This window comes from Falco peregrinus, chromosome 2 (genome assembly GCF_023634155.1).
Source record: "Falco peregrinus isolate bFalPer1 chromosome 2, bFalPer1.pri, whole genome shotgun sequence".
NCBI lineage: Eukaryota > Metazoa > Chordata > Aves > Falconiformes > Falconidae > Falco > Falco peregrinus.
In genome coordinates, this window is record NC_073722.1 from 109,702,819 (window position 1) to 109,726,676 (window position 23,858).

The window sequence follows — 23,858 nt, forward strand, 5'->3', positions numbered from 1 at the left end:
TAAATAAAATCAAGCAGAATGTGCTAGTGTGCATGCATTCATGCATACAAATTTATCTGTGAAACCCATTAAATACTTATTAGTAAATGTATACCAAAAACTGTAATGAGGTGTTTGAGGCTTCTAGTGAGAAATAATAAAGCACCGCATATGATCACCATTAATTGTGTGAGTTACTAGTGGCAACGTGGCATTAGTACATCACGAGGCAATAAATATGATATGCTTTCATAAAGGGATGTAACAACATACAGTGTATGGGCACATCCCATTACGTACCCAAGTGAACAGAGCTATCAGCTGGTTATAGTAGTGTTACTGCTAGACTGACACGCTTGTCATGCTTACAGAGGAGCATTTAAGTTATTTTAGGTAATTGCTACAGGAGAACCTCAGACAGAACTGGAAGATTTATATACCTCAGTGCTACCTGAAGTAGGAGTCTGCATGTTGCAAAAAAGACTAACATACGGATGATTTCTCAGTAGCTGATGGATGTTTGTGTACCTTTGGAGAAGGGATTTGTCTGTCTGTCTTTTTTTTTTTTTTTGTGGGATTGTTGCAAACATCTCAAAGCAATAAACCCGGAGACATAATACCAGCTATCTCTCCTAGTTGTGGTACCATAATGAAACGGTTACTGCAATGTTCTCTTCTCTCAGGCTGTGTTAGTGAGGAAGGGCAAAAAAACCAGCTTATCTGCTGTGATTTTTACAATGCCAGTTCGTAGACAGACTAAACAAATATTTATAGGTTAGACCTATCCGAAGTTGGCAGCACTGGGGACTGCTGTAACATTTTCCAAGCTTCAGAGTGCATTGCGAATGCGCCCGGCTCAGCCCCCAGCACGGAGCCTGAGCCAGTAGGTAAATATTCCTCCCATTGTATCCGAGGTAGAAACTGGGGTGGTGACTGGAGTCAGTAGGTGGCTCAAACCCGGTCCTAGTAAAATGACAAATCTACTGTGTGATTCTTGTCACTGATAGAGCATAATGGAAGGTGACACATTAACATACGCGGGACTCGTAAGGGAAACAAACGTTACGGCGCCCCCGGACAAAGCCCAGTGCAGTAATTGTGCTTTAGCAGAAAAAGGGATTTAGTTGCAGCCGTTAGGCATGAGCTGGGGAGCCGGAGCGCAGGCTGGGTCCGCGTTCAGCGGGCATCGCTTGCCACCTGCAGGCCTTACAGGAGCTCACGGGCGCTGCCCGGGCGCTGGCAGGCCGGGGGTGGCACATCCAGGCGTCCTCAGCGTGGGCCGTCGCAGATACCCTTGGTTTTATGGAGCTGTTTTCCCCCCCATCGTGGCTCCTCAACCCACTGCATCCACAGTGAGGGGCTATCTCACCTGCTGTGAGAAGCACTAGTTATGCCACCTGCGAGCCGTTTGATTTCAAACCGCAGTTCAGCTGTGCCAGGCCTGCAGGGGCTGAGGCACTGGGCCTGGGCCTGGGCCTGGGCCGGCACGAAGAGCGGCGCCGCTAGGTTTCCCTGCGCTGGCACCGTTCCTCAGGACGGAGCAAACGCCGCTGTGAACAGCTGCAGCGGATCTGAGGCAAAAAGTAACGGGTTTGAGTAACCACGGGGGGAGCCGCTGCCTGGGGCTGAGGGCTGAGAAGAGTCCGGAGGCGGGGCCTACGTGGAGGGGCGGGGCCTGGGGCCCTGCGCGTTGGGGGGCGGGGCTTGAGGAGGGGGCGGGGCGCGGAGGCCGGCGCGGGCCGTGAGCTGTGCGTAAACAGCGGACGTCATCGCCGTGCGCGCCGGCGGCGCTTCCGTGTGCGGGGCTGTGTGCTGCGCGGCCTCCTCGCCCGGGGGCTCCCCTCCTCACCTGGGGCCCGTTCCCTCCTCATTCAGGACCCCCGTCCCCCTCCTCACCCGGGCTCCGCTCCCTCGGCCGGGGACCCCCTCCTCACCCGGGCCGCTCCCCAAGGCCTCACCCGGGGCCCGCTCCCTCGGCCTCACCCGGCCCCCCCCGGAGGCGGGGCCGCCCCCCTGCCCAGCCGTCATGGCGGGCGCTGCCCTGCCCATCCGCCGGCACCGCCGGGCCCTGGTGGAGGCCGTGAAGGAGCGGCCCTTCCTTATCGTCACCGGCGAGACGGGCAGCGGCAAAAGCACGCAGCTGCCCAAGTACCTCTTCGAGGCAGGTAACGGCCGGGGAGCGGGGGGAACCCCTGAGAGTCCCCTCTGCGTTGCAGCCTGGGTCCAGAAACGTGGGGGATAAGCAGAGATAAATCCCCCTGTCCCCCAGGGGGGCGCAGCTTCAGGGCCGTGCCCTTGTGCGTGTGGTGAGAGGTGCCTTGATTAAACTTGTTAAACTAAAAAAAAAAGAAAAAAAGGCCCTATGTACGTTATGTAGGTACCTGTGTATAAGCTGACTCAGCAGCATGGCTCAGTGTCCCTGTGCTCCCTGTCTCTTCCGCAGGCCTGGCCAAGCATGGGGCTATCGGTGTCACCCAGCCCCGGCGCGTCGCCACCATCTCGGTGGCCCAGCGGGTGGCTGAGGAGATGGGCTGTTCACTGGGGAGCGTCGTGGGGTACCAGGTCCGCTTCGATGACTGCACCACCGAGGTAGGGCTCTGAGGACTGTGTTCCTCTACGTGTTGTCAGGGCAGGGTGGGGGGGGTTGGTGGGCTATGGCTCATTTTTTAGCTTGTAGGCCTCTCCGTGGAGTGGCACGGCCCTGTTGCCTTTCCTGGGGCTTTGCATGTAGAAGGTCTCAGAGACTTGAGAAGCCATCCGTCCTAGCTGTGGTGAAGCTGCAGTTGTATGTATCATATAACTCATTTGATGAAGTTTTTTTGAACACCCTATAAGTGAAACATTGCCAAGCACCTGGGATGCAATCTCAGTCCATATTATGGACAAATATGTGATCTGTGTAGATGTGTTTACTTTGAAGTAAAAATCCAGGATAACAGCTGAATGTCTAATTAAACCTTTCAGGATACTGCCATCAAGTATATGACCGATGGCTGCTTATTGAGGCAAATACTGGCAGACCCCCTGCTCAGCAAGTACGGTATCATCATTTTGGATGAAGCCCATGAGCGGAGCCTCAGCACTGTGAGTGTTGCCTTAAGTCTGTCCTTTTGGGTCACTGTTTCTCCTTAACTGAGGTTTGCTTATACCTTTCTTTCACAGCTGCACAATCCTTGAGGATTTTGCTTGACTTTATAAGGATGCGCTTTATCCTTTTGTGTCGTAGACCATAGAATTGCTGCTTTGTTTATTACATGCTGCACAATCTGAAAATAAGATGCGGCTTGTAATCCTGTTGGAATTGTAGCAGTTGTTGTGTCTGAAAGCAGTTTAAACTTGGCTGGCTGTTGCATGCTTTCCAAAAATTTCCAGGAGTTTGAAGCCAGCACAGTAAACACAAACTTTATAGAATCCAAATTAAAAAAAACCACACACAAACAAATGAAACCCTGAAATGTTTCTCTCACTCTAAGGCCTAATGTTTTTTAGGGTGTGTATATGAATTGTGCAAAGAGATTATGGGTTTTGGGGTCATGGAAGTATCTAGGCTGACCTCAATACCAAAAGCTATCAAATGTCACTCTGACCTTTTTGTGGCAAGCAAAGTGACACTCGAGTCACTCAGTCCTGAAGAGATTGTGTGCCAAACAAACTACCAGTCCAGCAAACAATCTACCAGTTCAGCTGGTGAAAAGCGAAAATGCTTTCTGAATCCCAGTTCTGCCCTCAAGCATCTGAGGGTATTGCAGGTAACTGAGCTAGGGTGAAGTTACTGCTCCATCACCTGTGCCTAACTAAAGGGAGCATATTTTTAATCCAGAGCACTGTGGAGTAAAATAAACTTCCTGAAGTCATAACAATAAATAGTACAACAAAGGAGGGTGCACACTCAGTCAGGTAATGTACGTTGGACAAAGGTGATGACTTTTTACAATGGGTCCGACGTAACTGCTTGCAAATGACTTGATGCTGAGAATAGAAAAATGAAAACCAAAGGATTTTAAGTTACATTGATTGTGTTTATAGGCTGTGAGAAGAGCTGATAAAAAAATAATTAAATTCTAGAAATCAATTGGTGTGCTTGAAAGATTACCAGGTTAAGTGTATGTATTTTTCTCAATGTTTAGGCCCTGAAGATGTGATTTTCTGTCTTCTCTGTATCAGCAGGATAAAATCAGGCTCTTCAAAGTTTTTCAGGCACTTCAAAGGAAACTGGGGTACTAATCTAAGTTACTTCTGTTTTTCTGTTAGGATATTTTATTTGGTTTGCTGAAGAAGCTATTTCTACAGAAGAAACCACCAAACAGGAAGGTGGATATGAAAGTGGTGGTGATGTCAGCAACCCTGGAGGTAGACAAGCTTTCGGAGTTCTTTGGAGACTGTTCAGTGCTGCATATTCCAGGAAGAAGTTATCCTGTCAAGGAGATATTCTGCAACCTGCTCAGTCCAAGGGACATAGGCAGCTCTGCGTATGTTACAGAGGTCTGGCCTGGTTTACTTTGTTTCTGTACTGTGTTCTGTGTTCTTGGTATGATGTTCATCTGTGAAAGACCACAAGGAGTAGCTGCTTGATTGCTGTGTTCCTAGCATCTCTGCAGGATATAGAAAGAATTAGTACTATGAGGTTTAGAAAGAGTAAGCGAGATTCCAGCTGTTACTGGCTTGTGTGTTGTTTGTTTCAGGCTGTAAAAGTGACGTTGGATATCCACTTAAATGAACCAGAAGGTGACATCTTGGTTTTCCTGACAGGTGCGAATTTTTCTTTCAACAACTGATGGTTATTCCAGGTGAAGCATGGCATTGCCAGCAAAACAGTACATCCTTCCAATGATTGTCTAGTTTGTCCCTGAGCAGTAAGTAGAGAAGGGAAAGTTGCAGGTTGACATACATAGTCCTGCAAAGTGATAGTTTTCAACAGCGTGTTTAGGTATATCCATGCCTATGAGATCAGATAAGCAAAACATTAACTTAAAAGTGTGCATATGCGCTTTTCTTCCTGTGCCAAATTTACTGTGTATTGTCCATGTGGTTTATTTCATTAATTCAGGAAGGGAGAAATTCTTTAGCTGCAAAACCTGACATCAATGCATGGGCCAGGCACTTACGCAGTCGTCTTTTAAGGAAAAGCCTTGGTGAGAGGCACTGGGGAAAGACTAGGTGTCGCCTCCTAAAATAACTCTCATAAATATTACTTCCTTCTTGTAATGGTGTTGATGACTCTGTAATACTGGCAAAACAATTTTGTTTAAAGGTGTTGCAAACTAGGAAGGCAGAGTTGTAGCTGCATAGGTCGTTTAAATGCTCTTGTATGTTTTTTTAGGTCAAATTGAGATAGAAAGAGCTTGTGACTTACTTTTCAAGAAAGCAGAATCTATTGATTACCGGTACGAAGTACACGATCGGTCTGTTGAAGGTCTGCTTATCTTACCATTGTATGGGTCGATGTCAACAGGTAAGGGCATATAATGTCCTTAGGAACTTAATTCACAACTGCATTAACTGCATGAGTTGTTATAAACAGTATCCTAAGCAAATATTTCTATTGTAATTGGGGAAAAATGGCATTCATTAACCCATTTGTTACAATATTATAGCATTACGGGATTTTTTTTGTGGCATTCATAAACTAGTCAAAATTCAGCCTTCTCCGTACTTGCACAGAAGCCTCCAGTTAAAATTCATATCCACTGGAATGGTCTCTGGCTTGGGAAGGGGATATTGTGTAACTGACAGTTCAGATGTCTTATTTAGACACTCATGCTTTATTCTATATGGAAAAGATATTGCCAGTAGGTTTTTGGTGAGGAGAGTAGATCTGTAAGAGAATATAGAAGTAGTACAGTGTTACACAGTGTAGAAAAGTACAGGTTATCAGAATGAGTCAGTCTGTTTTATTTGGCAGCAATACCACCGTTAGTTTTGAAGAGTTAAAAACAAAGGCCTTTTGACCTTTACCGTACACAGACTGCATTTTCAGATGAACTCGAGTGTGATGTGTAAACGTGTGGGTGCAGTATGTAGAATGCCAAGAGGTTGAATAAATGTTCAGAAGAGCAGGACGGCAGTTTCCGTCTGGAAGTGGTGGTGAGAGGAAAAATCTGGTAACAGAGTAAATTTTTGCTTTCTTGAAAGAGCAAAATGAAAAGTTGCGTAAAAGAAAAGTCTAGCTTCTTCCTTACTCCATGTTAGATGTTAGATTCCTGACTGAGAGTAGTAATGTGTGGGTTTTGGGTTGTTTTTTTTCTTTCATGGTAGTTTCTCAGAGGCCACTATATTTGAATATTTTTAAATACAGAAAGACTTTTCCTGAAAGAGATTTTTATATTTTTCAAGTATAATAACAGAAAAATTCAGGGGAAATCTGAATTTCCACCTCCTTTTTTGGTTCCTTGGAAAGCCAAATGAACTAATGTAACAAAGCAGTGCAAGCAGTTTCCATGTTAGAAGAAGATTTGCTGGAAACGTGGGGGATTTAACTGAATCTTTTCATGTTCACCTTCACTTGCTCTGATTGTTAAAACCCTTCAAATCCTTCATGAAGGTTCTATTAAGATCAGAGATTTTATTTGTTTTTCCTAGCTCTGGTTTAGGAAACATCCAGGAGAGTTGGCCTTTCTTGATCTCAAAATATTCTTGAATATGCAAGCAATAAAGAAGATACTCTCCCATTTCTGGCATATGCTAAAATAATACCAAATCTGTATTTTAGAATGTTAAGTGATTCACTTTCTAATTTCATTCAAGTGACTTTCACTAAGCATTTGAGTAAGTTTGCCCAACATTAAAGATGTGGTTTGAAATTGGAGCATTGTGACGTAACGAATTGACTGACTACCTGTCATTTTAGATCAACAGAAAAGAATATTTCTGCCAGCTCCCGCAGGCATTAGAAAATGTGTGGTATCCACAAACATTGCTGCGACATCTCTGACGATTGAAGGAGTCAGGTATTGTTTCCTGTTCTTTCTAAAAGCTGAAACAGAGGGAATAATTAAGAAAGTTCTACTAGATTTGGAAAAACGTGTCTGATTTCCTTCTGTTACTATACCTGTCCAATAATTACTTGTTGCCTTTTCTGTGCGTATGCAGTGAATAAAAAAAAAAAACACAACACCCTTGATACTATCCTATAGTCTTACAGATGGCTTAATATTGTTTGACCCTAATCTGAAATCAAATCTCAGCTCTGTTAAATGAGCATGGTCTCCTTGGGTGCTGGGAGGTGTTATCTGTCAACACCCTGTAGGCTGAACCACTGTAGGGCTGCAGCTGACCTGCAAAGTTCAACTACCTGTTTGCAGCGATTGTAGAGTAAATGTCTTCTGGCTCTGATGGTTTTCATGTGTCAGTGACCTGTCTCTCTACTGAGACCTCTGTCGTTTTCTTCTCTGACAGAGTATGAATCTTTTTCAGATATGTAGTAGATAGTGGATTTGTGAAGCAGTTGAATCATAACCCCCGAGTCGGCTTGGACATACTGGAGGTGGTTCCCATTTCAAAGTAAGTTTTAAAAAGGTCGTGTGCTCAGTGTTTCTCAGAGTAGCTCTGATAATACTGCATATTGGTTGATCTTTAGGAAAAAAAAAAAAGGAAAGGGGGGTAGCTTTGAGGCTCCATAATTTAAAGTAATTTTGTTTGCTGCTAAATAAAAAGTGGTTCAGGATGTATAATTTCTTAGAAGTTACAGACATTGAGAAGGAATTGACAGTGCATTGTCTGTAGTCTAAACAGTGGCTCACATGTCATCTTGTGTTTGCTGAATACAACAGCCTGATTCAAAGAAGCTTAAAACAATCTTCCCTTGCATTGAAATGCTTTTACATTCTGCTAGTTCTTGCATTGCTGGATTTCTCAGTTGCCGCACAGTATAATATGTCTTCCATCTACAAGCATAAAAATTGCTGCTATTTATCATAATTACAGTGCGCTTCTTTGGATAATAACAGAAGGGATCAAGAGTTGGGATGTTGGGGGTTTTTTTTTCCCCTGCCTTTCTGTTTTGGAAGGAGCGAAGCGAGGCAACGAGCTGGCCGAGCTGGCAGGACATCATCTGGAAAAAGCTATCGGCTATACAGCAAAGAATTCTGGGAGCAATGTATGCCTGATCACACAGTCCCAGAGATCAAGAGAACCAGCCTGACATCTGTGATCCTGACCTTGAAGTGCCTTTCTGTGCATGATGTCATAAGGTAACCTCCACAGCAGGGGGGATTATCATTTTCTTCCTGCGTCTCAGCAGCAAGGCAGCACAGGCACCAACAGCCTGTTGGCAGGAGGCAGGATTAGGTCCCCGGCCAACTGTGACACTTTGATACAATCAGCTTTTCTGCTGTTCTCCTCTGTCTTTAATGCCAGATTGGATCTTGAGCTGAAGTTCAGTTTGAGTTTCTGCCAAAACTAGCTCCTTCTCTCCAAAATTAAGTAGTCAATAATGTTCCTTTAAAATACTGATGCTTATATCCCAAAAGCTTCATCTCTGTGGAATCGTTTAATTTTAGGATCATATGTGTGCAGAAAGTAGTTAGTCTTTGCATGTGCCATGCTGGGGTTCGTAAACTCTCCAGCTTGTGGCTGTACGTGTAGTAACACACCCATACGCAGGAGATGCTTATGTGCACTTTGGTCAGAAACATGTATTGTAAGGTTAAAAAAAGCATTTTAATAACTGAAAATTAACAAAGCTATACTGAGTCTGAACAGTGAGATTTTTCTTACTTCATTTTTCACTATAGATTTCCCTATTTGGACCGCCCTGAAGAAAGGCATATTTTAGAAGCTCTCAAGGAACTTTACCAGTGTGATGCTATTGACAGGTAAAAAATAAAGGAGTATAGTCACTACAAGAATTTAAAACCTAATGGTTTAACTGGTGGTAGTGAGTTCTTAATGTGGACTAAAGGACTTCCCTCAGCAGTAGAATGTTTCCTCATTAGACCAGGAAGTGAACTGCTGGGTTAGTTGATAGACTGCCTGTAAAATTAGGGTTAGAGAATGGCTTAGGGCTTGAGAGATACAGACTAATTTCTCCATATTGTCCTGGAGTTCCTGAGTGACCTCAGACAAATTACCTCAACTCTGTGTGCTGTAGCTCGAGAACAGATCCCATAATTTTGTGATGAAGGTGCTTAGAACTCGAGACAGGAAGCAAGATCTTATCCTGAGCTTCCAGGAATTCTTCTTGCAAAAAAAAAAAAAAAAAAGTTTTAATCTTAAGCATCTGATACACTTAAAAAGCTGTCTTTGCCTGCCCTGAAGTAGGCATAAGCGAGCTGGAGAAAGGTGAAACATTCTTCTGCTCATGACACTTGCTTAATGACTCCGGCACCTAGCTGAGCACACGCAGACTGCAGCGTTAGAACAGTCCAGAGGGAAACGCTTCTTTCATGCTCTTTATCAGTATATGGTGGCTGATGTTGTGTGTGCACATTCCAATTTACATTTAAATGCAGTTCTGTTGAATCTGATATTTAAATCTTTTTCCTGGGATAAGGAAAGGCCACGTGACAAGACTGGGTGAATTCCTGGTGCAGTTTCCCCTCCCTCCCAACCTGACCTGCGCTGTCATAAAAGCTGCTTCACTTGACTGTGAAGATTTGCTACTTCCCATAGCAGCCATGTTGTCTGTGGAAAACGTCTTCATTCGTCCAGGTAGGAAGCCCCTTATCCCAAAGCAGCCTTGGGTGGGTGGGGAGTTCTGCTTGGACAGGGACATGTTTTGCAGCCCACACTGCTTCACCTGGAGACCTTTTCTATGGCTTCCCTCTGCAGGGGTTTTTGCTCTCAGTAGTTTTGTGTGCTACCAGCTGGTGAGGCCACAGTATCTTACAGGTGTATCTCTGGGTTATAAAGTGGGAACTGATTTGTAATTTGAACGGTGGTAGCACAAGCGTTTACTTGAGCATGAGGATACTCCTGCCAGGGAGCAAGCTGGTCTGCTTAGTTGGGACCAACACTGGTGGGCGACATAAGTATTTACCTGAAATCAATGCTTTAAAGCCCTTATGTTGCGGTGCGAGGATTCCTCAAGTGCAATGCCTTGTCCCTCAGAGTATGTTGTAGCAGGTCTGTAGGTAAGATTAGAACAAATACACAACAGCACTTTGCCCATATGTATTTACAACTTTCTGTGGTCTTGGAGTTGGGCCACACTGCATGGTACGAATGCTGCTCCAAAAGCTTCAAAATAGCATGGAATTGGGTTGATTTTGTCCCAGGGCTGTGAGCTGTAAAGCAACATACAGGTGAGTGGATTGCTGAGAGGTGATAAGGGGGAAAACTGTGTTAGAGGGCAAAAAGAAGAGAAGAAAAACCTCAACACACCCCCCACACCCCCAAAAAAATACCAAACCCAAGACCACCAGAAAACCAAAATGCATCACAGCAGATGTTTTGCTGTTGGTTTAAGTACAGACAACGGGGACTGATTAATTTGTTCTGAACAAATGGGGTCATCTCTGGATTGGCTTTTCTGTTCAGTAACTCTGTGTAATGAAATAGACCTGTTAAGTTACTGTGAGAAGCTGAGCTTCTCACTGCCTCCATTGCTTGTGTTTTTCTAAATGAAAAATGTAATTTTGCTGTGGTTCCAAGCTAGCACCTCTCACTAGTGCTAAACTCGGTCTCTCATGTCCTCCTTCCTATCTCCTTCCCCTCCTGCCTGCCACCCCCCTTCCCTCCTAACTGTGCTACATACAGTCTTTATATGTAGCACAGTCTTTGTGGGAGACCTTTGTCCTTTCTAGTCACTCAGTGGCTCTTGTCCAGTTATCTCTGTAGTCTATTAACCGTGCCCGTTAGTGCAACAGCTAAAGACGCTGCTGACAGTACTGATAGCCTGGATTCTGCTCTGGGGTCTTTCAGATTCCCATAAACGTCCATTTGCTTTCCCATCCTCCATCTGGCAAGATGCCCTTGTTATCTGTTCAGCTAGCTAATGCACACATGTTCGTTACTCTCCAGCAACCCCATGCCTTAGCACCCAACACAGAGGCTCCCATCCTGAAGGCACTTGCTCATGTGCAATATGTGTACAAACAGGCCTCCTTACTTCGTTGGTGTTACTTTTAATACCTAAGAATTCTGGCATTGTCTGCAGTACAGCAGCAATGCCATGCGTTGGCTTTTGCAACCATATTCCCCTCTACTGAGGGAAATGGGTTGTACTGGGGAAAAATTCTTTAGGTCTTTAAAACTTGAAAGAACACTTTGGAAGTGTTGCTTTTGCTTAGTACATTCCTAGCATTTAGTGAAGGGGAATTCCTACTAAACTCACAGATCACATTTTTTCTAGACTCTTATTTACTTTAAGATTGCCATTACTGCGGCACTTGAGTACTAGGACAAAAGCTGAGTTAAATAGATTAGGTGGTGCTATGATGAGGTGGTTTCAACAGTCTTTTTTTTTTCTTTTTTTTTTTTTCTCTCTCTTCTCTTGGGGCAAAACTTTCACTTGATCCCTGTGAGCTGTTTAACGTCACTGTTCCTTTATCTTTCCATGTTGGCATCTGAATTGATGGTGAGGGAGAAATATGTAGAACCTTTCTTTCTGAGAGACTAGAATTCTTCATCTCTAATGTTGACTGGTGAGATCAATCACAGATTTAATAGCATCTACGTGTTCTTGTTCAGCACTAGTAGAAGGAGGAGGAACTGTAAATGCAGCTGTAGAGGAGAGACAAATCTAAAAATAACTTGAATAAAGAGCCAAGGCTGTTAAACACACCTTGAAGAGATGCTAACAGAAAATGAAGTAGGAGTGATAAAAATCGCTTTGTTAAAGTGAGATATAACTTACTTCCTCAGGTGATCCTCAGAAGCAAAAGGAAGCTGAGCTACAACACCAGGAACTTTCCTCACAAGTGGGAGGATGCAATGACTTTGCAACCCTCTTAAATATTTTTGAACAGTGCAAAGCAAGGTATAAAATTATTCCATAGAGTAAGTGGTTTTGCGTTGTTCATAACTCCCAGCTGCTGATGGTTTTTAGATACATTGCGTGTATGCCCATGTATGTACTTACACCTAACTGCAGATAGATTCTGTATTGAGATCTCTTGATTTCTATCAAGACATGTATTATTTAAACTAACAAAGTATCTGGCTGTGTAGGTTGCCTTCTTTGTACGACCATAACAAAAAATAGAGGCAACTTTCTGCCTGCAGCTTACAAAGGGCTTCTTTATAATACAAGTATTTCTGTTCTCAGCAAGTCTCCTTCAGCTTGGTGCCAGAAATACTGGATCCATTGGAGAGCTTTAAAATCTGCTTTTAGTGTGGAAAAGCAACTTCGGGAAATAATCAGTAAACTGAAACAGGTAAAAATTACAATTTTTATATAGGATTCAGTTATATAAGTGTATACTTAAGATATGTACTGAGTCTGAAGACAAAGACTGAGCCTTTACCAGATGGCTGCTGCCTTTCTCCAGTAGAAACTAATCCACTTACATATTTATTAGTGTATCCTTGCTGTCGCTTGTGTAACTAACAGGTATGGTGGTGGTAATAAATAAGGAGGGTTTTTCTCCTTTCCTCATGGTTTCTGTAAGGTGAGAAACCCAGGGTTTAAAATCTATGTGATGGAGGGGGTGTAGCCACTATTTTTTAGGAAAGATACAGATTCATGTTGTTTTTTCTTTACAATAGCTGCCAGATTTCCCCAAAGAGACGTTTGAAGGTTCCAGAACTGAACTGCTAAGAAGATGTCTGTGTGCAGGATACTTTATCAATGTAGCTAGGAGGTAAGTAATGAAGTTTGGAGAACTGAATGGAAAAAATATTATGCATATTCTTTAAAGGTGCAGCTGTATATTGAAACAGAATAGTAAGGCCGTATATTTTTAAAAGTAGCAATTGCAGCAGAAGGTGGTGTTTGTGCACAGGGCTGGAAGCCTGGCAGGTACTCTGCTTTTGACTCTCATGACATTCCTGGGGAAGTTGCTTACATCCTTGGAATTGTAATTTTTCTGTCTGTCTAATGAACTCACAAGCTGATGGGTAGTTCCAGATATTAAACTAGAGAGCTTGGAAATTTCTAATTATTGCGGCTGTCACAGACTTCGGTCCCAAACCCTGTTTGTTATTGTGGTGTTCTACCTGCAGTGTTACTGTGGTAAATCAGACAGATATTTCATTCTTCATTAGTTTTTGTGCAGTTTAACTCTGGAAGGATCTTCCTCTGTTTGTATATTTTGAGTTTTCTTCTGTTCTGCTGCTGATTAGTGTTTCTTTCTAATCACAGCAAACTATGTTTCATTGTATATATATTTATTTTTTTTTTCCCCGCCAATCTTTCAGATCTGCAGCCAGGACATTCTGCACAATGGACGGACATGGCAGCATAGTCTATATCCATCCTTCATCTACAGTAAGTTACCAAAGTCTGTTAATAAAGTAGCAAAGTAAAAGGCAGGTCCCTGTAAATTCTTCTTTTGTTTGTGTGAAGTTATGGCCAGGAGAAGCACTGGTGCAGTGTTCATTTCGAGAGTGGGGAAGAGCCTCATTTCTTCACATTTGGTACATGTTTGGTTTATGAAACAAGTATGGCATAGACTGAGCTTCTTCTCGGCTCTTTGGGTTTCCTGAGCAATTTTAAGCAAGTTATTATGCCTTAGTTTTCTTGTCTGAAAATTTAGGGTGATGTCAGCTTTATCTCATTCATTATTGCATCTGAAGCATTGGAAGATATTCCAGTGCAAGGTGCTCGAGAAATAAAAAAATCTTTTGTATCAGTTCTGAAAAAATCTTTTATTTTGCAGCTGTATAACCAGGAGACTCTTCTCGAGTGGATCATCTTCCATGATGTCACAGTGACATCCAAGATCTATGTCAGGACAGTCTGTCCTGTTCGCTATGAATGGGTCAAAGACTTGTTGCCCAGATTGCATCAAATTGATGCATATGAACTGAGCAGTGTGGCACGGGAAGAAGTAACTGAAGAGGAAATAACCAAGTGGAAATATAAAGAGGATCTTAAAAGGCAGAATGGTAAGCACATTATTAGTCTGTATCTATGATGTGTGTAGCTTTTTGGTTGTTGTAGACGTGTGTATATTATGTCACTGCATTCTAGACTAGTAGGTGTTGATTTGAGTATGCTAAATATATTTGGTATGTGTAGTTCTTGCAGTTTTCTTACTGAAGTTCTGCAATTCTTATTTTCTTGCCTCTGTGGTGCATGTAGTGCTGTTTACTTGCTGGTTCTTGCTATGCTTTTGGTTTACTATAGCTGACAGGAGCAGAACTTTAACACAGAGCTGAATAAAAGCGTTTGAGTCTGACTATTATTTAAGTTTGCAAAGGGTATCTAGGTACAGATACCCAAAATAATACTGTTCTGAGAGAACTCCTAAGGGCTGTGGTGTGAGGGGGAGGGTAAAAAAAGACCCACCAAAAAAACCCCAAACAACCAAAACCCCACACCAACCCAAAAACCACATCAAACAAAGAAACACAGAGGGAAAAAGTCTCACATTTTGGTGAATGTCTTCATTCTGACAATGAATTTAATGCCATATGTTTAAACAGTCAGTTTTAATTAAAACTGCCTGCTAACTGATCTGGCTGCTTGACATTCTTTGAATTCTTCTGTCAGCAGGTTTTGTAAAGCAGCCAAGTATTCAAAGGGCCTTTCTACTCCTGAGTTGACCCTTTCAAAACATTGTTTTAATATACGGTCTAGGCAATATAGATTCTCTTCAGTTTCTTTACATTTTTTCTATTTTTCTATTGTTAGACTCTTGTGCTCAGGCCAGCATTTCTTTCTGTCCTGCATTATTAAAACAGCCATTTAAAATGATAAAAATATGAATTGGATTTTGCTATACATTTGCTGGAAAGGATATTTGCATTACTGGACAATGCAGAGGAACCTCATCTACTTATCTGAGGTCCAAGAAGCTGAAGTTTGTTCTCTTCATTCCCCTTAACTTTTTGACTTCACCAGGCAATTGTAAATTAATTTGAGATTAAGATTGACCTCACAGATGCTGTATTTCTGGGAGCTTCATAAAAATAGGTGGCTGAGTAGCTGACAAAGGCTTAATTAATGCCCAATGGAAGGAAAGGCTGGAACATGAGCTGAATTATTGTTGTTTGACTCCATGACAGAATAATTACAAGTGTTCCAATAGTGAATGCTGATTAAAGCTCCTTCCTCATATCAAAGAATCTGGTGCCCAGCCCCAAAGCCCTAGGAACAGGCTACAGGAGCTGCTTCATTCATACAATACTTGGGCTCTTGGAGGCCTTGGATGATTTTATTTTTTTCCTGTTATTACTTTAAATATTATTTTAAACAAAGTATTTTCTGCATTTCTTTCCGTCTGGGAGAAGCACTCCCAAGGTCTCCGCTCAGTGGGAAAACATGCATTTTTAGTGATGTCTGATCTGGAGTGTTGACTTTCCCCACTCCTGTATCTGTATGTTATCCTCACTCCAGAAATTTATAAAGATAGTTTAGTCTAAGCTGCTGCTTTTTTTTTTTTTGCCTGCTCCCAGTGCTGTCCCTCTCCTGCCTAAACCTGAGTTTGAGATATGTAATTTAGAGAAGGAACAGGTGCACAGGTCACAAGATGCATAGTGTATCTGCTACAGTAAAAAGCAAGATACACATTTGGGGCTGAGATGAGCCCAGCTGCAAATATTGACATGGGATTTAAGGCACAAATTTTTTAAAATTTTTTTTTCCTTCCTTTTTGTGGTACTGTCTGTCCTCTCTGGAAGTCATTCAACTGACTGATTTGGACTTGAAAAACACTTGAGATTCTGTTGGGGGTTTTTGGATATTCTAAAAATAGGAGGAATTGTAATGCTGTTTAGTTTTTTTGACATGAAGGGTATATTCCTCTCTCTTCTCTCCCCCCAGAAGCAGTCACAGACAACTCTGCAAAGAAGCTGGAGAGAAGGAATGATGATCAGTCAATACTGGATGCCCGAGCTCGCTATCTTGAGAGAAAGCAGCAAAGAGCACAGGGTTTAAGTGGGCCATTGAAAGAAATGGGGTAATCCTCGTGGCTGCTCTACACCAACTGTGAGGAAAGGCAGTTTGGTGCAGTTGTTCTGGGTATGTTTGCATAATGCAAAATGACTAACTGGAATGATGGAAAACTTCTGCTTTGTGGTAAGTTTGAGTGCTGAAGCATACAAACGCAATCTTGCTTCTGCTGCATCCAGCAAGGAAAAAGTTACCAAGCTGAATTTTGTTGCTACATGTCACTGGCAACAATTTAGGAGCCTCATGTGGATGAAGATGTGACCCTGTGGTGCCAATTCCGTGGCATTTAGTTGACATAAAAAGGTCTCAGTGGCCTCACTGCCGTTGTTAATAAAACTTTCTTACAGGTTTTTATTTTTTAAAGGAGTGGAACTGTGGCGTGTTATCCATTTTACTTTGTACAATTGTGGCTGTACAGTCTTCATGCTTGTCACTACTCAGGAAAATCTGTAGGTAGTGTACTTTTAATGATGGAACCATCAGGACCCACATTCAAAAAGGCGTTTGCCACCTGCATTCTCTGTTGCAAACAGTTGTTGTTCCTATTCTGTGTTGTACTGTACTGTGTACAGTCGTGTTTCTAGTTGAAGATGTCTTTGTATGCAAAATATTTTGTAAATGTTTTCACATTCACAATGCATAATTTTTGTCAGAGATGACTTAGCACTGTGTGTTTTCCATTTGGTAAAAAAAAAAAAAACCCAACCCCAAATGCAGCAGTCAATCCCGTACTCAGCCAGGTTCTGTCCTGGAGGCTGCCAGCAGGCCTGCTGCCTGGTGGGCTGTTTTTCTGAATTTGGTGACTGGTGTTTTTAAAATGTATGGATTCTGGTCTGAAGAATGACTGTTTGAAATGTGCAGAAAGAATACACAAGGAAATACTAGGGTTTTTTCCCTCAGCTCAAGTATGTAAAAAGCAAAAGATGCTTTGTCATCACAAAGATTGTTTCCTTCTCAGTAAAGAGCTAATCCCCTCCTGTCACCTTAATAATCTTAAAAATGTTCCAGTGCTCTAGTGTGGAGCTTGTCTCTTGCTGCTTTTCACTTTCAGTAAGTCACATTTTCTATAAGACAACTTCCAAAAAACTGGAGGAACTTCCTGTTGATTTTCATACCCAGTGCACGCAACTGACGCATCACCTGCTTTTCAGGTAGCTAGCTGAGGCTGTTCCAGCAGTGTTGTAAATAAGCCTTAGCACTTTGTGTAAAACCTGAAGCATTCCACCTCTGTGCTGCACAGGCTCTAGCTGATCATAAGCTTTCAAAAACCTTGGGATTCTCTGATGGGAAATACAATCATACTACTCTTTGTAAAGAAGGTGGTAGATCTAGAGTTGTGCTTTCTGGGATTGTACCTATTCAAATTAAAAAGCTGAGGCTGGTCTGTGTACTTGCCAAACCCAGCAAGGGGTGTGTTTCGTGCCTGGCAGAGCTGGCAAGGCTGCAGCATACGCTGCCGGTTGCCACGCAGCACCGAGTGCCGCCTTGGCGAGGCTGTAAGAGGCTTAACTGGAGCATCACTGTAGCTGTCACGGGCAATAGCAGGAGCGGGCGATAGCAGGAGCAAGCAGTGATGCCTGCGGCTGCCCTGTGAGCTTCTGTCACAGAGCTTCCAACTGCAGGAGAATTGCTGCCACCTGCCCCTTTTCTGAGTGTGTGGAGCGCTGGAATGGCAGCAAGATTAATGCCTTTCTAGTTGCTTAGGGAATGCGTGAATCGAGCGATCACTGGTTGTGATCCATCTTTGTAGGAAGCAGCGTGTTTTCGGTCCCTCTTTCATTGGGCCCTTTATCCTGGGTTCAGGTGGAAAAGCGTTGTGATTGCGTGCGCTGTTGCTCAGGCCCTACTTTGGAGAAGCCAGCGCTTTCCTGACTAAACCTGTAATCTGAATTTTGCTTTTACTTTGATTTATATTTGCAATGTCATAGCCACTTGCAAGCCAGATGGCATCTGCACCACAGACTAGGTCTGAGATGAGCAGCTGGAATGCCCACTCTTGCTCCTGGCTATGTATCTTGGCACATCCTAATGCTCCCTTACTAATTTTTTAAAAAACTGTCTTAGTAGCAAGGAGGGAGGGTTTCCCGCCCCCCCCCCCCCCCCCCGTGCTGTGGTTCGGGGCTGTGTTCAGAGGTTTTTAAATTCTGAATTCAAGACAAAACAAAAACGTTCTGAGGAAATAACTGTGAGATTGCAAAATAAGGCAAGAGAGCCTTACCGCACATAGAAGCGCGGTGAGGGGGGCAGAAGGGTTAAGTTCACCTGTTTTTATGGGCCGGAGTTACATTGTCAGTTAATAAATCTCGAAAGAAATGTGAAGTTTCATTCTGTCCCTGTACTTACCAACGCGGGGGGGGGGGGGGGGGGGGGGGGCGGGAAGAGCCCTCGGCACCCCCCCCGGAGCCTCTGGGGGGTTGCGGCCCGGGACTTCGGTGACGGAGGACGGTCGGTACCAGCTTGTGGTGCTTTGGGTTGTGTTGTTTTCATTTTAATTGGGATGTGTTAGTGCACAGCAAGAACCTGCCCTCCCTGCCGGCCGAGGCGCGGGGCCGGTCCCTCAGCCGGGGGGGGGGGGGGCGCTCCCCGACCCCGTCCGTCCGCGCCCGGGCCCCGCCGCCGCCCGAGTCACCTTGCCCCGCCGCTCGGCCCCCTGCACGTGACGCGCAGCGGCGCCGGGCGCGGAACGGAAGTGACGCCGCCTCACCTCGGTCGCATGATGTGGCAAAAAAAAAGGCCGGGGAGGGAGGAGTGATGGGTCTCGAAATAGTCCCTTCCCGTGGCGGATCCCTGCGCTGCTCCCATTGGTCCCGCGGCGGGTGAGCCACGCCGCTCGCCGGGATCCTTCCGCCCGGCCGGCGCAGTTAAGACTGGTCCCGGCAGGTGAGGGTAGGCTTCTTCCTTCCGTGGCGGTATCCTTCCGCCGGCGGGGGGCAGCTTCCGGATCGCCGCGGCTCTCCCCGCTCGCTGGCCCGGTCCGCCATTGCGGTCCCGCTTCCCCTCTCCGCCCGGACCCCGCTGAGGTGCGACTCCGGTCCGGCCTCGGACTGGAGCCTCAGCCCGCCGCCACCATGGCCCAGATCCTGCCGATTCGCTTCCAGGAGCACCTCCAGGTGGGCGCCGAGGGGCCGGTGGGGGCCGGGCCGGGGCGGGCGGGCGCTGGGGCGGGCGGGCCGCTCCCTCAGGCGGGAGGAGCTGCCTGGGGCCCGTGTCCGGGCGAGGGCCCCCGGGCCTGCTCGCGCTCCCTCCCCGCGGCTCGTGGGGTGGCCCAGGCCCCTCCGGGGCGGGCTGCCCGCCTCCCCGCAGGCCTTGCCGGCGCTGCCGCCGTGCCGCCCCGAAGGGCACCTTCCAGCGCGCCCGCCGCCTGCCTGCGGGCCCGGGGCGCCGGGGGAAGGGCTGGGGCGCCGCGGGGCCCTGCCAGGCCTGGGGGAGGGCGGTCAGGGGCCTCGGGGCCGGGCATCCCGCCCTTGCCCGGTGCCGGGCTCGCCCTCCCGGCGGCGGAGCGGTGCCGTCCCGCGGTGTAGGCGAGGCTGGCGCCGTGCCCACGCTAGCACTGGCTGGGCGGTGCGGCACGGAGAGGGAGAGTGCGGGTGGTTCCTCTTCGCCACCGAGGAGAGGGGCCGGCTGCGGGAAAAAGAATGGGGAAAGCTTCCTGTAGCAGGTCTGCCGGAGGGCACGTGAACGAGGTGGCCGAGCTGACCCCGTGTATCCCTTAATTTTATTTTTTTTTAACGAGGCTAAGACTTGTAAGGACGTTCTAAACCGTTTTTCCTGGTGTTCTGACTCGTAATGTCATCTTCTGCGAAGAGAAACCACGTATTGCAGTGGAAGGTGAAAGCTGCTGCGGGCTTCCCTGCAGTACGGCTGTGGCAGTGCGGGCACCCCAGTGCCAGGGCTGCTGGTCTCTAACAATTACAGGTTTGCGTCTCATTAAACCGTAACGACGTGCTGATAGATTATTTCCAAGTAACGGCCTTCAGGTTTTTTTTTAACGTGGCCTCCCGAAGGCACTAGTAACAAACTCTATAAAATGCCTCCGTTGCAGGAATGCGAGGTTACCTTCTCAAATCAGCGTGCAGCTCTCCTGCCCATCGGGGCAGCTGGCATGCAGGGAGGGGTGTGGGAAGCCGTGATACAGTTGTGCAACGTGCACTTCCTACCTGACCAGGCTATAGGGCGAAGTACTGTAAGCCATGCTTCTCATCCACAGTTGCTGTAGTTGTGATGCTATCAAGCTTGACTCTGCTGCTGAGGAGCGTTTGGGGGTTTTTGAGCAGAAATTATGTAGTAAAAATGACATTGGCATACCTAGGCAGGGGCTTCTGGCAACCTGTCTGTAGCCCTCTTTCCTGGCGATGTCAGTGTCTGTGTAGTTTGTGCTTAGCTAACTGGGGCCGTGGTAGGCGCTAACATAGTGATGGATTTGCATGATTTGTAGTGGCTTTTTTCTAGCCTAAATGGAAAGAAACTAATTTATTGACACCTTGTTAGAAGAACGGTTGCAAAATCCTTACTTTGCTGTGCAAATTGCTGTCCATAGTATTATTTTTAGATTTAAAAAATGCTGCCATGATTGGCTTTTATTTAGCTAGTTAACTGTTGAGCATTGGACAATTTCACTTCAAAATCAGTTTAAAACCAGGCCAGAACTCATAGCTCGGGTTTAGCCCTGGGCTTTTCTTCAGCAAGCAGCACTGACTGGAGAATCTCACAAGTTGGCCAGAGCTTCAGCTCTGAGCAAGTGTTCTCTCCTGATAGTGGCATAGCCTGGAACCAGGTGTTGAGAAGGTTTTGTGTACTCTGGTGAAACTCATCCCTCTGGGTAGTTTAGTTCTTAATAAAGTATTGTGGAAATGCATCTATGATACATTATTTAAGATACAAACCTTGCATGTGACCCGCTACCAGCTCTCTAATGACATGAGTACTATTACATAATGAAACTATCTGCTTCACTCCAGAAGTCCTGATAGGTTTCAGACCAGCTCTATTGCAGAACACAACTGTTCTGACGAAATACTGTTTATCTGTTTATTTGCATTCCCCCCCCCTCTTTCTTATTTAATGTAAAGCACTGGCTTAACCAATATCGTTTACAACTGCATATGTGAGCTGGTGTTCTGTGAGGCTGGGTGTCCAGCCTTTGAGCCTGCGTATACGTGGCTCTTGGCCATAATGCTTCAGTTTGCTGTACCTACTGAACTTCCTCATTCTGTTTCATTGAAAAAAATTCGAGGAACTCTTAATTCTCAGAGGTACTGTTTTCATGCTTAAGCTTCTGACTTGCTGTTGGAGTAAATTTTGAGAGCGGATAAATTGATATTGCTACGTTCTTGCTATCCAGAAGCACTTTAGCATATTCTAAGCATTTCATAGGAGGTCCTGGTGGACTCAATACAATTTCTTGAACTGTGCCTGACCTACTTTGTCTAGGAAACTTGTTGTACAGGTGTTGTGCAACACTTGTAAGTTTGTAGCTGATGCCTAACAAAAGACAAGGTACTCAGCTGGAGCCTTATTCATAAAAAGGCAGGTGATGGATGTGAATGAGAATGTTCTTGTGAGATAATTATTGAAATTTGTGTTTAATTAATATAGAAGACTGGCAGTCAGCAATACCTGTAGTATGATACTGGTTCTCCCTGGATCCACTACTGCAGGTATAGACAGTTACATGACCATTTTCTGACAAAGCTCCAACCTGGTTGTACTCCTTGAGGCACGCTGGCGTGATCCGTTGCTGTCAGCGTGGTGGCTGTGCCATATGGGAATGAAAAGTTACAGGCTCCGGAAGCCCTGCGCTGTTGCACTTCTGAATGTGTTACCTCTTGGGTACACAGTACAGCATGCTTTGTACCTGCAATTTGACCTAAAGATCTAGTTTGGGTAAGTAAGGTGTGGCAACTAGTTAACTTACTAGGGTTAAGTAAGCTGTCTGGATAGTTACTAAGTGAAGTCTAAAACCAAAATGTGTAGACAGACTTTGGGTTTTGTTTGAGTCCCACTGCATAGCTCTGAAATCTCAGTAGCTGCAAGTATGTAGGATGTTATCTGTGTATTGTCTATTGTAGATGCCTGCCTTGCCACAAAAGAACATCAACAACACACTGTAGAGAAACATTTTCCTTGGGAAGTTCCAAGGAGAAACTTGATTCCTGTGCTATCAAAACTACCAGACTGATGTTATAAAACTTTATAGTGCTCCTTTTTTTTTTTTTTAAGTGGGCACGAGGAAATGATCCAGTGGGCATGTAGTGGGAGATCAGAGTTCAGTATGCTGAATGAATGCAAATCTGGTTATTTGTGTCTAGGTTTTAGGGATTCCATAGGCTGGTGCCTCTGGAATTTTTACTTGAGGGTGAAAGTAAAACACAACTGATCACTGTGGTAGGTGTGTGGAGCTTTTCTAGGATTACAAGTTGATGAGTGAGAAGGTTAGTTAGCAGGTGATGAACTGCAATTGCCAATTAATGTAGCCACACTACCCTGAAAGAGATGAAAATTGAACTTGGACCAGGCACGCTGCTGTGACTGGCATTAATAAATACTCTTCTGAACCTAGATATATTTAAAAAGTTAAATTACTGTGTAGACTTGTCTAGACAGTTCAGAAAACTGTCAGCTGAGGCTATGCACTTGCTACTGACACAGAACTACTCCTTTTAAACTAGGAAAGGGGGTTTTGTATCTGTTGGTCATTAGTGGAGCAAACCTGAATAGTGGCTATGATATTCTAGCGTGGTGGCTAGATGGATGGCTCTCAGAATCATAGCTAGCTATGCCAAAGAGCTAACTGAATAAAACTGCACAGCCAAGGCATCATATAATAAAACTTACACGTCTACTACTTCAGTCTAACAATGATGAACAACAAAATGCTTCCAGGTATTGTGCTGGCAGTGAGACAGTTGAATATATCCTAGAACACTAAATCTCTGCTGTAACAGCATGAGTTTGATACAGTTTTTTGATTTGGGTTTTTTTTGGGTTTTTTTTAATGTTAGGAATTGGAGGACTGCTGTGCCTAATGCTGTTTTGGTGGCATTTTTGCTCTCTCCTTTTTAGTGAATCTGAATTCCTAAAGCTGGTGAGTTTGGAGCATTCTTACAGAGGGAAAATCTGTAACAAAGGATGCTGTGAGGAATCAAAGTGTCTTGAGGAGTGCGCGCGTGTGTGTATGAACTAATTGGATAGGAACACTTGGTTAAGCAGTTTATAAGCTATTCTTCTTGGCACATCCCTCGCAGCAGATAACTGAAGTCAACAGGCCTGCTTGTCTTGGTGGTGGTACACATCAGTGCTTGGTGCTGGGGCTGTGGTGCTTAACCAAAGAGAAATAATGGCAGCCATTGGTTCTGAACTCGGGTTTCAGTGGTAAGTCTCAGCAGTGGCTTGTAACTGAAGAAGTCACACAGCATGCCTGTGGCTGCTGACACCAGATGGCTACCTCGGCCTGTTGAGGGTGAGGCAGAAAATAGGAAGGATATAGAAATAGAGCTCTTGAATGTTACAGAGGTCTCTTATCTGATGACAGTGTAACTTCCTAGCCTGTCACAAACTAGCTCTTACCTTGCACTGGTAGGCTTGAAGTACTTTGGAGCCATTGACTGGTGTCAGGACTCTGGTGTTACAGAGCTGCAGTCAGTAATTCTGACAGATCGGCACAGATAAAACTTTTCTGTGCGATTGAAGTTTGCTTTGCCTTTTTTAATGTATGGAACTAAATAAGTGGTTGAAATGTAGCCTGATGTTCACCTTGTTCAATCAAAGCCTACTAAAGCATGGCCTTGCAATAGAGCTAATGTGACTCAACTGCACGTCAAAGAGCTCTGTGCTTCTGAAAAGACTGGGAGTTTTTTTGTTAGCTGGCATTTTCCAGCTACATGAT

At 44.9% G+C, this 23,858-nt stretch overlaps 2 protein-coding genes across 5 annotated transcripts in view; both read left to right on the top strand.

Annotated features, from left to right (window-relative positions):
- The first annotated feature begins 1,748 nt into the window (after positions 1-1,748).
- DHX40 (DEAH-box helicase 40) lies at positions 1,749-16,629 on the top strand. Of its 3 annotated transcripts, none has more exons than XM_055796624.1 (17): positions 1,749-2,140; positions 2,423-2,568; positions 2,944-3,063; positions 4,231-4,461; positions 4,662-4,728; positions 5,300-5,431; positions 6,827-6,926; positions 7,393-7,479; positions 7,986-8,168; positions 8,712-8,792; positions 9,470-9,627; positions 11,782-11,896; positions 12,185-12,293; positions 12,625-12,719; positions 13,276-13,345; positions 13,737-13,965; positions 15,845-16,629. In XM_055796624.1, exons 2-17 carry the CDS (start codon positions 2,506-2,508, stop codon positions 15,982-15,984), a joined length of 1,980 nt encoding a protein of 659 aa, XP_055652599.1. In that variant the 5' UTR covers positions 1,749-2,140; positions 2,423-2,505; the 3' UTR covers positions 15,985-16,629. The 3 variants fall into 3 exon arrangements, with proteins under 3 accessions (XP_055652599.1, XP_055652598.1, XP_055652597.1); XM_055796623.1 differs by having other exon boundaries at positions 1,906-2,144; positions 15,848-16,629; XM_055796622.1 differs by having other exon boundaries at positions 1,908-2,144.
- A 2,120-nt stretch (positions 16,630-18,749) lies between these two features.
- Positions 18,750-23,858, top strand: part of CLTC (clathrin heavy chain) — a 33,865-nt gene continuing 28,756 nt past the window's right edge. The window contains exon 1 of one of the 2 annotated variants that reach the window (XM_055796685.1): positions 18,750-19,083. In XM_055796685.1, coding sequence (XP_055652660.1) covers positions 19,042-19,083 — 42 coding nt within the window. In that variant the 5' untranslated portion in view covers positions 18,750-19,041. The remainder of the gene's footprint in view (positions 19,084-23,858) is intronic. The other variant, XM_055796686.1, reaches the window with a different exon arrangement.